Here is a 13788-nt window from a genome sequence, read left to right as displayed (position 1 = left end):
TCCCAGCACTCGGGAGGCAGAGGCAGGCGGATCTCTGGGAGTTCGAGACCAGCCTGGTCTACAAGAGCTAGTTCCAGGACAGGCTCCAAAGCTACAGAGAAACCCTGTCTCGAAAAAAAAAAAAAGATATCCTTTTAAAAGATGAGAACAGATGAGAAATTAATGAATGAAAACAGAGTAAGAGAAGGAAGAGGGCAGAGTAAGAAATGGTAGTCAGGTGACAAATGATTAAATAAAGGATTAAATGTCCTGAAATATGCATGGATGGAAATGTCATGGTGAAACTCACTAACATGTACAACCAATATTTACTAGTAACAAAGAAATAAACAAGTCACCTCCTAGTTAGTACAGCGATGAGGGTCCCTGCCTGCCTCCAACAGGGGAGCATCCTTCTTCGAGTCAAAGAGAGGGATCATTGAGCAAAGGCATGTTTCCTGCCACATCTGGTGACCAGAGCTGGATTCCTGGTGCCCACGTGGTGGGAACCTCCTTGCACCTGCTCTTTTCTGCCCTTCACACTCATGGTGTGGCACATGCAGCCACACACACAAAACTGCGTTAAATCGATTTTAATTAAAAAAAAAAAAAAAAAAAAAAAAGAGGCAGTGAGTTGGGTCAGAGATAACGGAACTTAATATCAAACCTGACAGACAACCTGAGTTCAATCCCCAGGAGGTACATATTGGAAGGAGAGAATTTCCACATGTTGTGCCATGCATGTGTGTGTGTGCACATACACATATGCACACGCATGTGCACACTCACTAAATAAAATTTTTAATTTTAAAAAAATATATAAAAATTTAAAAATAAAATACATATACAAAGCATATAGTTGATGAAGGATTTGTATTCACAATATACAAGGAACTGTTAAAATTGAAAAAGGAAATCTTGGGGGAAACATTGAACAGAGGCATCCATAAATATGATGTACTCCTGACAAATATGCATCTGAAAAGATGCTCAGCCTCATTAGTAACCAGGAGATGCTGTGCAAAGGCACAACTGAGCATCACCATGTACGCCGAGAACGGCTGACGTGGCAAACATTGGCCATAACTAATGCTAGAGAGGGTCCACAGACCCACGGGGGACTACTGTGCGTGACCACACATACACACCTCTGACAACAGCTACTTAGGCCAGCAGTCGCTAGTAGTAAACAGAGCCATTACAAGGTACTGTGTTAAGTATTACACAAATGTGGGTTTTTCTCTCCAGAATATGGTACTGCCTGCGCTCACCCTACTGCTGCTGATGATGTATGAGATGATGTAATGCCTTTTTGCTGAGAAGGTGAGATTAGCATATTACCTGACAATGAGGCAGAACAGGATCAACTACTTTGGGTGACCCTGGATCAATGAACCACAGAGATTTTCCAAACAGCCTTGACCACGAGCAAATGAAACCACAGGTGCAGAGAGTGTTGGACTACTGCGGCCACTTGGGGAGGATCTGGCAGTTCTGGCAATACCCAGCATGCACCTATGAGTCAGTGACTCCCCAAAGAGTCCGCTTGAGAAGAGAAAGCCTATCTTCTCCCCAGGAAAATAAAAATGAGATGCTTTTAAAAAGCAAATTACAGTAGCATGTGGTTGGGTAGCAGCTCCAGGACAGCAGAGAGTAGGAGCAGACTCTGGGATCCAGGCGGCAGGGACACCACTACAGAGATAAGGAAGACACTACAGTGGCTAGCAATGGGCCCAGAGGGAATGAAGGAATTACTTCTTGCTGGAGGCACAGAGCAGTGTGCTGGGAGCTAAACTGAGAGAATTCATGCTGGGCATATCTATGTCATGCTAAAGACCTTGGGCTCATCCTAACGGCCACGGTTTTGTACTGAGCTGAGAGCAACAAGAACTGCAAGGAGAACACCAGAGACCTTCAGTGTGATCTGGACATGCACAGCAGGAAGCAAGGTGGTCAGAGAGCTAAAGAAGGGCTAATCTCTAAGGACAGGCAAAACCCTGAAAGAAATTGGACTAAACTAAAACCCCAGAAATATCTGTGAGCAATGCAGGAAGCAGAATGAACACAGTTTCGAGGCACAGCTGACACAGCAAGTGAAGAAAGGGATAAGGGTGCCAGTTTATAACCAAAGCAGCTGGAGGCCACACCAATCCCCGTCGGCGCTACTTACCATTGTACGTCGGCCCGCTGTCCACACTTCCTCCATATCCTTTAGTCTCACAATTTGGGGGAGCCCAGCCATTTTCACAGTGACAATTCTTATTGCTATTACACACCTTTAAAATAAGCAAAATACCACTTATTAATTGTGAGCATGCTCTGAATCAACTGTGGAATGGGAACTAGGAGCAAAACAAACATACAAACGCACACCCACCCCAGACAGGATCTCAGGATCTCACTAAGCAGTCCTGACTAGATTGGAATTCACTTTGTGGACATGCACCGCCACACCCAGCATGTGTGTATGCACGAGAAGTGTGTGTGTGCGTGCGCACATGTGTGAGGTGTGTGTATGTGGGCGTGTATGTCCGTGCATGTGTGTGCGTGTGTGTGTGTGTTAAACAAAACATTTGCCAACATGAACAAATTCTCCCAGCCTAGAAACCTTGGGAACTCTCTCTAACCCTCACTGGGATCATCGCCTCAGCACTACCACCATGAACAAACCAAAGGGAACACAGCTTACCCCATGGCCGTGACATTTTTCCTGAATGTCACAGTCATAATTCAGGACAGAAGCATTTACACACTGGAAATTCCTACAAATCTGAAAAAACAAACATAGAATTAACTTATATACAGAAAAACTAGACACATCAAAAAGAATATCAGGGTCAAGCACTGGTGGTGCACGCCTTTAAGCCCAGCACTCAGGAGGCAGAGGCAGGTGGATCTCTGTGAGTTCGAGGCCAGCATGGTCTACAGAGTGAGTTCCAGGACAGGCTCCAAAGCTACACAGAGAAACCCTGTCTCAAAACTCCACCCCCAAGAGAAAAAAAGAGAAAGAAATCACTCTACACAACACTCAATTCCAAATGAATCAATAACATTAGTGTAGGACCTGATATTCTGAAGCTGATGAAATGGAAATTTCTTGAAAGCACTGGAATTCATTGGTAAAGAAAAGACTTTCTGAACAGACTCCAGAAGCACAGGCATTAAGACCAGTAACTAACAAGTGGACCCCAAGAAACTTAACAGGTTCTGTACAGCAAAGGATACCATCACTGAACAGAAGAGGCAGCCTACCAGCTACATATCCAACAGAGGGTTTAGAGTCTAGAATATATAAAATACTCAAAAAATTAAGAACAACCAGATTGAAAATGTGGTATAGAATTAAATAACAGATATGATACAAGCTGGCTGAGAAATATATTGCTATGTTCAATATCCTTAGCACCGGGAAAATGTATGTCAAAACTACGTTGAGATTTCATCTTACCCCAGTCAACATGGCTAAGATTAAATAATGACAGCAAATACTGGCATGGATGTAGGAAAGGGGAACCCCTATTCACTGCTGGTGGAAATGCAAGCTAACGCAGCCATCATGGAAACCAGCGTGGAGGTTCCTCAAAAGCCAGGAATAGATCTACCACATGACCAGCTCTGCGCTGGGCAACAATGACCCTAACAGACATCACAGGCTAACAAAGAAAAATGGGATTTTATGTAGCTGTAAAGAGAAATTAAATTTGCAGATGAATGGATGGAACTAGAAATATTCTGTGAGGGGTGACCCTGACCCCAAGATAGGGGCCTTCTGATCTGTGCATCACAGCATCTGTCTGTGAACCAGATGTCTACAGAGACCCGAAGTGAGAGAAGGCTGACGGTGGGAAGAGGAGGTGCCGTAGGGTGGGGATTGTAGAACAGAACACACGCGATCTGAAAGGGTGGAGGCCTGAACTGGGATGGGCGGAGGAGGATAAGAGGGGTAGAGTGGGAACTGACCAAAGACCTCACATACTGTAGTGAAATGTAAAATGCTACCACACTACAAAAAGGTAAACTGGCATCTCCTAACAGAATTTAAATATACATATGCAAATGTAAAAAAATAGGTAAATAAATGTACATCCCTTAATTTAAAAAAAAAAAAAAAACTCTTGCAGCAAACTATCCTACAGAACAGTCAAAGAAGTAGAGATCAAATGATTAATGTAGATATGTTTTAGTACTAGCTAAATAAATAAACTAGAGGCAGGAAACAGCACTGTATGGCTAACCAACAGCTGCACTAGGATAAAGTAGATTTTCATACAAACCTGATGGAACTCTCTTCTAAGTTGCTGAGTAACCACATTTCAGAACTTAAAAGTCTGATGTGGTTTTGTTTTCTCACAGTGTGTGAGGTTTGTAAAAGCCCAAAGAGAGAACTGCACAGACATGAACCAGTGCTGACCGTGGCTCATCTAGGAAATGAGCTGGGGAAGAGGAATGACTTGGGGATCCATTTTTATTTTGTACAATATTTTTTTAATAATTGAAATGTAATACTTTTATATAAAAAAACTTTTCCCCAAAAAAACTTAGGGAGGAAATAACATCTAATTATTCAAGGCACACACTAAAAACAAATTTCATTTTAAAGTTTAGTTTAAAAAATTTTAACCTTATGATACAATTTAATCATGAACTAAGTAACCAGTAATATCAATTAAAGGAAAATTTAGCATAAAAATATTAAAATTGAACAAAGGGGCATTTAAATTAATAAAGATAAAAGCTACAATTAAAATATAATTGCCAAGAAATTGTCACAGATGTAGCACTCTCAGTTCAAAAGAAATTTACATGAGAAATGAAAACAGGATGGTACTAAGGACTTAACTATTTATTTCTCTAAAGCTTTAACACAGTAAGAATGTGAAAGACCTAGATACATAATTACCAGATACTACATGTTGTAGGAGGATACTCCTTGCAGACTCATTCAGAATATGCATCTAGAAGTGACACATATTCAGCTCACTAACCATGGCTGTTACATTCCAAAAAAATACTTAACAACCCAATCAAGCAGAAATTATCACACACACACACACACACACACACACACACACACACACACACAGAGCCATCTCTTTTGCTAAACCTCGAGAGAAGAGAGGGACATGTTTTGTTGATGATGGTTTGAAACTAGACAGCCAGCACCTCCTTCTGCCGCAGCAATCATTCCAGAAGAAAAGTAAAAGCCCCTGATCATCCAGTCACATGGAGACACTGTTTGTAAGCCAAGGTTGGCAAACCCTGGGCTCACAGGAGACTCAAGGCACATGGGCAGGACAAGCACCATGACATTATTGACCCAGAAGCACAGACAGACACACACAAATCCAGGAATTCGAGCTCCCATTGTGGAAAACACCTATGTTTCCCAGGAAGAGCAATCTGGCTAAGGACAGCACACTCAGACAAAGACTTGTACAGTGCATTCCAGCGTGGAGTCCTGGACATCAGAGGGCTCCTCTGAAGAAATACAAGGGGCACAATTCAAGTTGTCCTCAAGTTTCTTCCCAGTGGCTTTGGAGTTTCTAAAAACTCACGATACTGGCTTTTTTCTCCAAAGGGACGAGGCCAGCCTCCAACTTCGTAATGATTTTTAAGGTGGTTTTGTTTGTAAATAGAAAGCACAGGTTACCTTTCCAGCATCACATTTTGTGCCTTCATTCACCATCCCTGGGTCTGGGACATCTGAGCCAAGCTGGAAGTCCACACCCCAACATTTGGTGCCTCGACTAGGCGTCTGGATGATCGCCGGCACTATTCCAAACACTGGCATGTCCTGCACATGCTCACACTGGAGCTTCCCACACAGAGCATTCCTGCCCAGCAAGAGAGAAGAACGGAGACATGAAACACATTCAGTGGGCACACAAAAGGAGCTTTTATGTTCATGTGCAGACATGCTGGCTGTTTCTTGGCTGAAGGAAATCTCCACAGAAAGTCAACAAGGCTCTCCTGAAGCAGCAGGGAAGAGGGGAGCCATGGCTAAAACGCAGCGCCAAGGTGTTTCCTTATCCCACTCCGCCCCCTCTTCACTGCCTGTCTACGGCTCAGCAGAGCCTAACTAATCAAGTTGGTGACAAATACGGTATTTATAAATGGGTCTACACAGTAAATGAGACAGAAGTGTCAAATAAGCAAACCAATACCAAATAAATAAACAAATAACAAATAAGCAAACAAATGCCACATAGATAAACGAAAACCTTAGAGGACTACAGTGTATGCAATAAGAGAGAAAACCTATGGCTCATGTTTGTGAATGTGCACATATCTACATGACCGGGCCCTTGCTCACAGTCCTCCACACCCCTGCCTCCACTTACCCCGTGGCACACTTCTTGTACTCACTGCCGGAGAAGCCACAGTTGCCAAATCTGTCACCTTTAGAATTCACTTCAATGAAGCAGTCTTTTGGAGCAGCCTTGGCTTCTGCAATGTTAAACATTTAAGAAAAGAAAGGAGTTGAGGCAACTTGACTCAGAGCTGGAAACATTCCCTGAGACTCTTCCCACATCTGGAGGGACTACCTGCACACCTACAAGCTTCAGCCTTCCACACACAGCGCTTTTGGCCCACACTTCATACACAACAAAGATATGCAAAAGCATGGCTTAGCTTGTACATAAAAGTCTGGACTCAATTAATCAAATTCTACAATAAATACCATTAAATGAATATTACAATTAAGACGCACGCACAGTGTGAAGCTTAGTATCGTCAACATGATTGGACTGAGAAAGACATAGATTATAAAGCCTGCCTGGGTGTATCTGAGGTATGTCCAGGGCTCTGATCTTCCAGACTCACCAATCCATTGACGGGTTCATAATATGACAGGATTATTGGGAAAAGCAAGGGGCAGAGTCTAGTTGAAGGGCAGGTCACTGGGTGGGAGGAGGGGGGTATGGGCCCTTGAAGTCATATCTTGCTGTGGCCCCTCCCCTGAATCCTTCCCTTCCTGTCTCTATCCACCACGGGGTAGAGAAGCTTCTCTGCCACGCGATGCCATCACTGTGATGTTCTTCAGATGTCCGTGGTGCCAAGCAAACACAGACTGAACCTCTCAGAAATCAGGAGCCAAAATGTATTTAAAAATTCTTCCCGTGGGTGACTGGTCACGGCTCTGCAGCAGTGACCAGGGCATGCAGTAAGACACAGCTTGTGGGGCACTCACGCTTGGCGCTCACATACCCACCACTGCTGCAGCTGCATCAGATACTGCAGGCTGGCTTTTTATTACTGTACACGGATGCTTCCATTAGCTAGAGTGAGACCTACACCATATGACAAAGGATTCGCCCACCCTCATTTTCTTAAGTCCTTCTCCCTCCTAAATGGAATCCCCTTGCGTCTCCCACAGGCTGTTAGTTTTAAAGAAGATGGGCGTGGGTAAAAGGAGGCAGAGCCCCGGCGGAAGGGGGCAAGCGGAGGGATGTCACACAGTGTTCCCATCCAAGTCCTCAGAGGACAGGGAAAGTTACAGATTTTCCAAATCATATACAAGAAGGGATTGAGTCAAATCTGTTTGCTGCTCCTGACAACTCAAGGAGAGAGGAGTGAGTGATGGGGAGACAGAATTTAAGGAAGGCTCTTTGCACAAACCACCAGCATCAAAAATCAGTCACTGCAATCTGGGGAACCGTGTAGAAAAGCAACATTTCTCCCAAGGGGACCCGATCATGCTCAGCTGATTAAAAACTACAAGGGTGTAGCACAGTGCAGACCAGGGAACAGGATACCACTAGCACCATGGATAATCAAAATGAAGCCAACTGAAGGCACCACCAACCCATGTCTACTGTTTTCCAAGCCCTGCCCTGGCACCTGTGACCACGTGGGGAATTCTAGCAACTGTTGACCCAAGAAGGGACAAGCAAATCATTTTACAAATGGCACAACGGAAGCATCACCCGGAAGGGAACAGCTGTGATACTGTGGCCTCTTCTCTGCAATGTCCCCGTAGTACATCTTCTTGTTCCCTCTGCTTGGAAGGAGATGGGAGAACACATGACTGTGACTAACTGAGGTGCTTGGGCCAAAACAACAGAAAGGAAGCCTGTGAACTGTGGGCAGCCTCTTCACCCAGCCACCTCTGCCATCACCCAAATACTCTGAGTCTCTGATGTGGCACTATTTCCTGGAGGGTCGATCAGTCGCAACTGGGTACCATGGTAACCACATCACTCCTTTCCCAACTGGGTACCATGGTAACCACATCACTCCTTTCCCAACTGGGTACCATGGTAACCACATCACTCCTTTCCCACCACTGAGGGACAGCACTGTGCTCCCGCACATACACACTACTCACTTTTCCCAGGACTGGTGGGAAACTTAGGGCCTGTGCACACCAGCCAAGTGCTCTATCACTGAGCTATATCCCAACACTTTTTTTGCTGTTTGACACAGGGCTTCACTAAGCTGCACAGGCTGGCCTGGAACTTGCTCTGTAGCCCAGGCAGGTCTTGAACTTACAATCCTCCTATGTCAGCCTTCTCAGTGGCTGCCATTACAGGCCTATCTATATCACTAAGTCTAATATTTTATAGAGTGGTGGAAATTCATCTAAGAGACTCAGATTCAGCATGAGTGAGAAGGATGGGAGCAACATTTCTTCAAAAAGCTATATACGCCTGAATCAGGTCCACAAAGGATGCCTATGACCAAACACAGTGCACAGGTTTTAAGGGGTAGAAAGGGAGTGGCAACTCTTAGCAGTATGCCCCTGATGACTCACTAGCAAAATCATGCTTCCTGTCCCCATGACTTCATGCTCTGATAGCTTAGAAGTCTGAGTGTTCAAAGAGGACATTCTCCCGCTAGATGCCACAAAAGTGATCCCACCAGAGGAGAACCTATACTACACACTCAGTTACGCTGAGCTCAAGCCCGGAACTAACAGAAAAGCTTGCAGGTGGCTGGATGACAGATCCATTGACCTACATGGAAGCAAGAAGAGCAGGCCTGGAATACAGGAGTTCTTCTAAGTGTTTATTGCATCCTGTCACAACCAAATCCAGCAAAGCTAGACATGGCTCGGGCCCTTAAGGAATGAGCATGTGGGTCACTCCACCAGCAGATGCTATAACCAAGTAAGGCACTTACTGTTGGCAAAGGGACTACAGAGTGGGCAGTGTAACAGCATAACGGAGAATGGAGAGCCGGAAGTGCAGGACACGATGTGCAGGACAAGACCGCAGAGCAGCTACAACCCTGAGAACCTCAACTGTCACCAAGCTCACCTTATTCCACCACGGCTAGAACTGTGATGGAACGTTCCCATGACTTCCCACTCTCATCCCTTCACCATGTGCTGTAATACGTACTCGACTGTGAGCTCGGACGAGCGCTCAGGTCCTGAGCCTGCCATCCTTGACCAGAATGACTCCATCAGCTCTATCAATAGCAGAACTGCACGAGTCAGTCCATCTTCTCTCTCTCTCTCTCTCTCTCTCTCTCTCTCTCTCTCTCTCTCTGTGTGTGTGTGTGTGTGTGTGTGTACATATGTATCCCATTAGCTCTGTTTCCCAAGAGAGCCTGAACAATACAAAATAACAAGCCAAAACGGAACATAAACAGCAACATCCTGTTTAGATTTCTTTATACAGACTGATATCAGCAAAAGAGCCTGTACCACTGCAAGACAATATGAGAATAGTGGTTAACCATTTGCAGTTCAACTAATGGTAAATATTTAGCAAACTCACTCAAAGGAGAAAGAGTTCTAGAGGCAGGGAAGCAGACAAGAAGGGACAGAGGGAGAGAAGGAAAGAAAGGGGGTGAGACTTTAATTTTCATAGTTAAATTATATGATTTCACTTTTTAATCTACAGTATACGTTTCATACAGATGAAACCTTAAACAAAAAAAAACCCTAAAACCATATACTACACAATATACATATTGAAAACAAGGAGCTGGGAAGATGGCTTTGTGGGTGCAGAGCTTTGTCATGCGAGTGTCAGGATCAGAGTTCAAATCCCCAGAACCCACATGAAGGAGTTCGCATCTAAAACTCTAGTGCCCTGTGGGGAAGAGGGAGGTGAAGACAGAAGAAGCCCCAAAAGTTCAAGAGCCAACCAGCCTGCATTCACATTCCTATGCACACCCACGCACAAAGACACACTTAATACACACACGCACGAGAAACTAAATCAGGGTCCACTTAATAAGACTACTCTAATACACTGTGATATAAATGTATCAACAAAGATGGATCACATGCACATTTTAAACGATGACCCATAAAGACTATATAATATTGAAACTAGAAAACTGGAGGCAGAGGACGTAGAGCAATAGCATGCTTGCCTTGTACTCTGATGCTAGAACAAAACAAATCATGCTCACACCCTAGACCAAAACACTCTGTAGGCAAACCACTCCCAGTGGGGGGGGGGGGGGGGGGAAGGGAAGGAATTCAAAGTTATCTCCTTAAGGGAACTGAAGCTTAGCTGGATCCACAGATTTCTTTTTGAGGTAGAAACACATCTACTTCACTATTCTTGAAATACAAGGTCTGGCTATTAGCCATACCTGTTGACAATAACCTTGAGAGAGCAGAACTCTCTGCTCTAAATCTAGGTGGGACCTTTGTTTGAAAGACTTGAGGTGAGTTCCAACTCGCTGACCTTTGGTCATTGTGGAAACAGGCTCACATTTTGGGGGCCTCTTCATTGTGTGTGTGTGTGTGTGTGTGTGTGTGTGTGTGTGTGTGTATGTATGTATGTATATGTGAGGCTCTGGGTACAGTCTTCATTACCCCTCCTCTCAAAAAAACCTGAGTGTGTGTGTGTGTGTGTGTGTGTGTGTGCATATAAATATCTACTATGTGTTATCCAAAGTGGGAAGAGGGAGCAGAGCACACAGCATCAACTGATCACCAAATCAGACATGAAATTCCTAAGCATGACCACCCCTGGAAAAAGAAGGGTGAAGATCTGAGAGCCTCATCAGTAAAAGAACCTAGGCGATAAAATCAAACCAGTCAATTATAAGTACTTACTTGAACCGAAGATGACCTGACACTGTGCGTCGTAATACTGGCACATGCCGTTGTAACAGTAGGCTTTGTTATTCTGGCACGGATAGCCGTTCTGAATGAAGACGTCTGGCGGACAGAACTGGGAGGAGCCATTGCAGTACTCGGGGACATCACACTCACTGGTTTTTCCTCTGCACATAGAGCCTCCTGGAAGGAACTAAGGTGATGAGATCCAAATGAATATGAGTATCAGGACACTCTCCACTAATCCATCAAACTTAAAACCACAGTGAATAAAGGTTCTAACAATAAAGATTAAACCATCCAACACAAAAGTAAACAAACGCCATAGCAGGTAATTAATAAATACTATAAAATGAAATGGAAAAAGAAAAAAAACCCTCCCTGGTAATCAAAAGAAATGCAAATTAAATAAAAACAAAAGGAACACTGCAGAAGCAATGCCCTAACTAGGATGACAATCTCCCTTGAAATCAACAGCAGCATGAAAAGGTGAGTTTGGGGCTGGGGAGATGATGCAGTAGGTAGGGAGCTTGCTGGCGTGGCAGCGCAGCTGGCGTGGCAGCGCAGCTGGAGTGGCAGCGCAGCTGGAGTGGGAGATGAGGACAGGAAACCACTGCAGCTCGATCCGCCAGTCTGTCTGGAAAGAGCTCCACATTCCTGGCTGGGATCATGGGATCACAAGACATGCTGCCATAGGGTTTTGTTTGGGGTTTTGTTTCTGAAAGGTTCTGGGGATCAAATTCAGATCCCCTTAACTTAATTTACTACAGTATTTGTACATTTTCTCTAACAGAAATATGTTACTTTAAAAAAAAAATCAAGAAAATAAAAGATGGGGTCATAACTTATCAGTAGAGTGTTACCCAGCAAACACAATGCCTTGTATTTAATCCCCAGTCCACCAAACACACAAACTAACTCAATAGACTCTTCACAGAAAACACATGCACAGAAGTGGGATGCATATAAAGAGAACATATAACAAAAGTGTGTGTAGCGATCCCGGAGGATGCATTTCCATTATCAGTTTTCCTTCTCTGATTTGTCCCTGACAGGGAGAGTTCCTTGCCTGGCAATCTTTGCAACAGTCGCCATATGCACACTCGGCAAATGACTTGAGCTTACAAGAGCTTCCTTCACAGCATGGGTCCGACTCACATTCCTGCAAACAGAAAACGATCACCAATGAGTAAGGAGCCCTTGGCAGCATAGCCACTGGTAAAGTTCTTTCCCGTCCTGCAGTAAGGAGCCCTTGGCAGCATAGCCACTGGTAAAGTTCTTTCCCGTCCTGCAGTTTCATTCTAACCTAGCCAGCGCTGTTTCTCCCCTAGCTGTGCTTCAAGGCACATCAGCCTCCTCAGCTCCAAGTATTTAAGTCTGAACATGTTTCAAAAGACAGCCGGTAATTCCATAATAAAATACCAAACACTGAGGGACTTAAAGAATGGAAATGTATTTTTCTCACAGTTCTGAAAGCTAGAAATGCAGGGAGAAGCTCTCACAGACGATCTGGGAACCCCCTCCTGCAGGCCGGCATCACAGTATGGCCAGTCTGCAATGCTTACACTGGAAAGAAAGCTGAGCTAGGGAAACAAACAGCTACTGCTTCCTCTAACGACACTGACCCTAGTGAATCAGAGATCCACCCTGCAGTGCTCATCTTAAGTATTTCCTCAGAGACCCCATTGCCAAAGACAGCTTCTCTGGAGGTCAGGAGAATCCAAAGGGTTTAAGAGAAGTCACGGAAGGCATCAACCACATAAACTAGAAAACAATTGTCTCCTAGGATATGGGAAGGCTTTCCAGACCAAATATGGTCGGGCAAGGAAAATGACTGAGAATAATACAGACTGAACAAGTGTGCTCTGAATCCAACGGCAGCCCAAAGGGAAAGGGTTCAGTGGGTATTCTGGGAGGAATGTAGCTGGGGTGCAGTAACAATGAAAGGTGCACAGAGCTGAGGACCGTGCAGCCAGGGATCTAGGGGTAAAGGAACGATTAACAGATGGAGCCGGAGATACACAGGTAAAGGAAAGATTAACAAGAAGACACTGGTCTGCCAAGAGGAAGAATTTTGATACTGAGGGACGCTGGAGGATGAATCAGCTGCAATTCACTTAATAAATGGGTCCAGCTGAACAAACACTTCTTGAATGGCATGACCAGCACGGCGAACACTTAAAGAACTAACCAGATATGCAATACCAGTAACAATCCAATAACTACAATAAAAATAAAAGACAGATGGGTAACATTTAAAGAGAATGGTATCACAGTGCTTGCTGGAAGCCATGGCTTCATGAGATAGATCCCCCAGGTGCTGACCAGTCCCAGAGACGCCCACAGCCACTCCTCCACCAGAGGTCCCAAAGCCAAGGGCAACGAAGGCCAGCTGACCTGCGGGGTGCCACAGTCGCACTCCTCCCCAGGGTCCACCAGCTTGTTACCACAGAAGGGCGCGCTGTAAGCTTCGTCAGGCTTTGGGACATTAAGAAGGCAACTTCCTCCCTTGTTCAAAGTCAGCTTCTCAAAGTCCTCCGCGCTGCAGCTGCTGAAGTTTCTTGAACCTCTACAATAAACACCAGGAAAACGATCGCACATCATTGTCAGAGCTTATCTTGTTAAACAGTAAGAAGTAAATACTGTGAAATGAGAAGCAGAGAATACACAGAAGTAGGCAAACATGAGGCTACCTATCTCTAATAAATACAGGAATCGCTCTAGTTAGCGTGTGGTTCACCATTTAAAGTCACACTGTACTGGCCTCCATGAAAATAGCTTCC

The 13788-nt window shown here is 44.6% G+C and overlaps 1 protein-coding gene across 4 annotated transcripts in view; it reads right to left on the bottom strand.

The window, feature by feature from the left end:
* Positions 1-13788, bottom strand: part of Adam9 (ADAM metallopeptidase domain 9) — a 63498-nt gene that overhangs the window by 9948 nt on the left and 39762 nt on the right. For all 4 annotated transcript variants that reach the window (XM_038327447.1, XM_038327448.1, XM_038327449.1 and 1 more), the window contains exons 12-18: positions 13403-13574; positions 12075-12167; positions 11003-11198; positions 6321-6426; positions 5630-5813; positions 2669-2749; positions 2150-2255 (exon numbers count right to left, since the gene is read on the bottom strand). In XM_038327447.1, the coding sequence (XP_038183375.1) occupies positions 2150-2255; positions 2669-2749; positions 5630-5813; positions 6321-6426; positions 11003-11198; positions 12075-12167; positions 13403-13574 (938 nt within the window). The remainder of the gene's footprint in view (positions 1-2149; positions 2256-2668; positions 2750-5629; positions 5814-6320; positions 6427-11002; positions 11199-12074; positions 12168-13402; positions 13575-13788) is intronic.

Source organism: Arvicola amphibius, chromosome 4, assembly GCF_903992535.2.
Source record: "Arvicola amphibius chromosome 4, mArvAmp1.2, whole genome shotgun sequence".
NCBI lineage: Eukaryota > Metazoa > Chordata > Mammalia > Rodentia > Cricetidae > Arvicola > Arvicola amphibius.
This window is presented reverse-complemented; position numbering and strand designations above follow the sequence as displayed.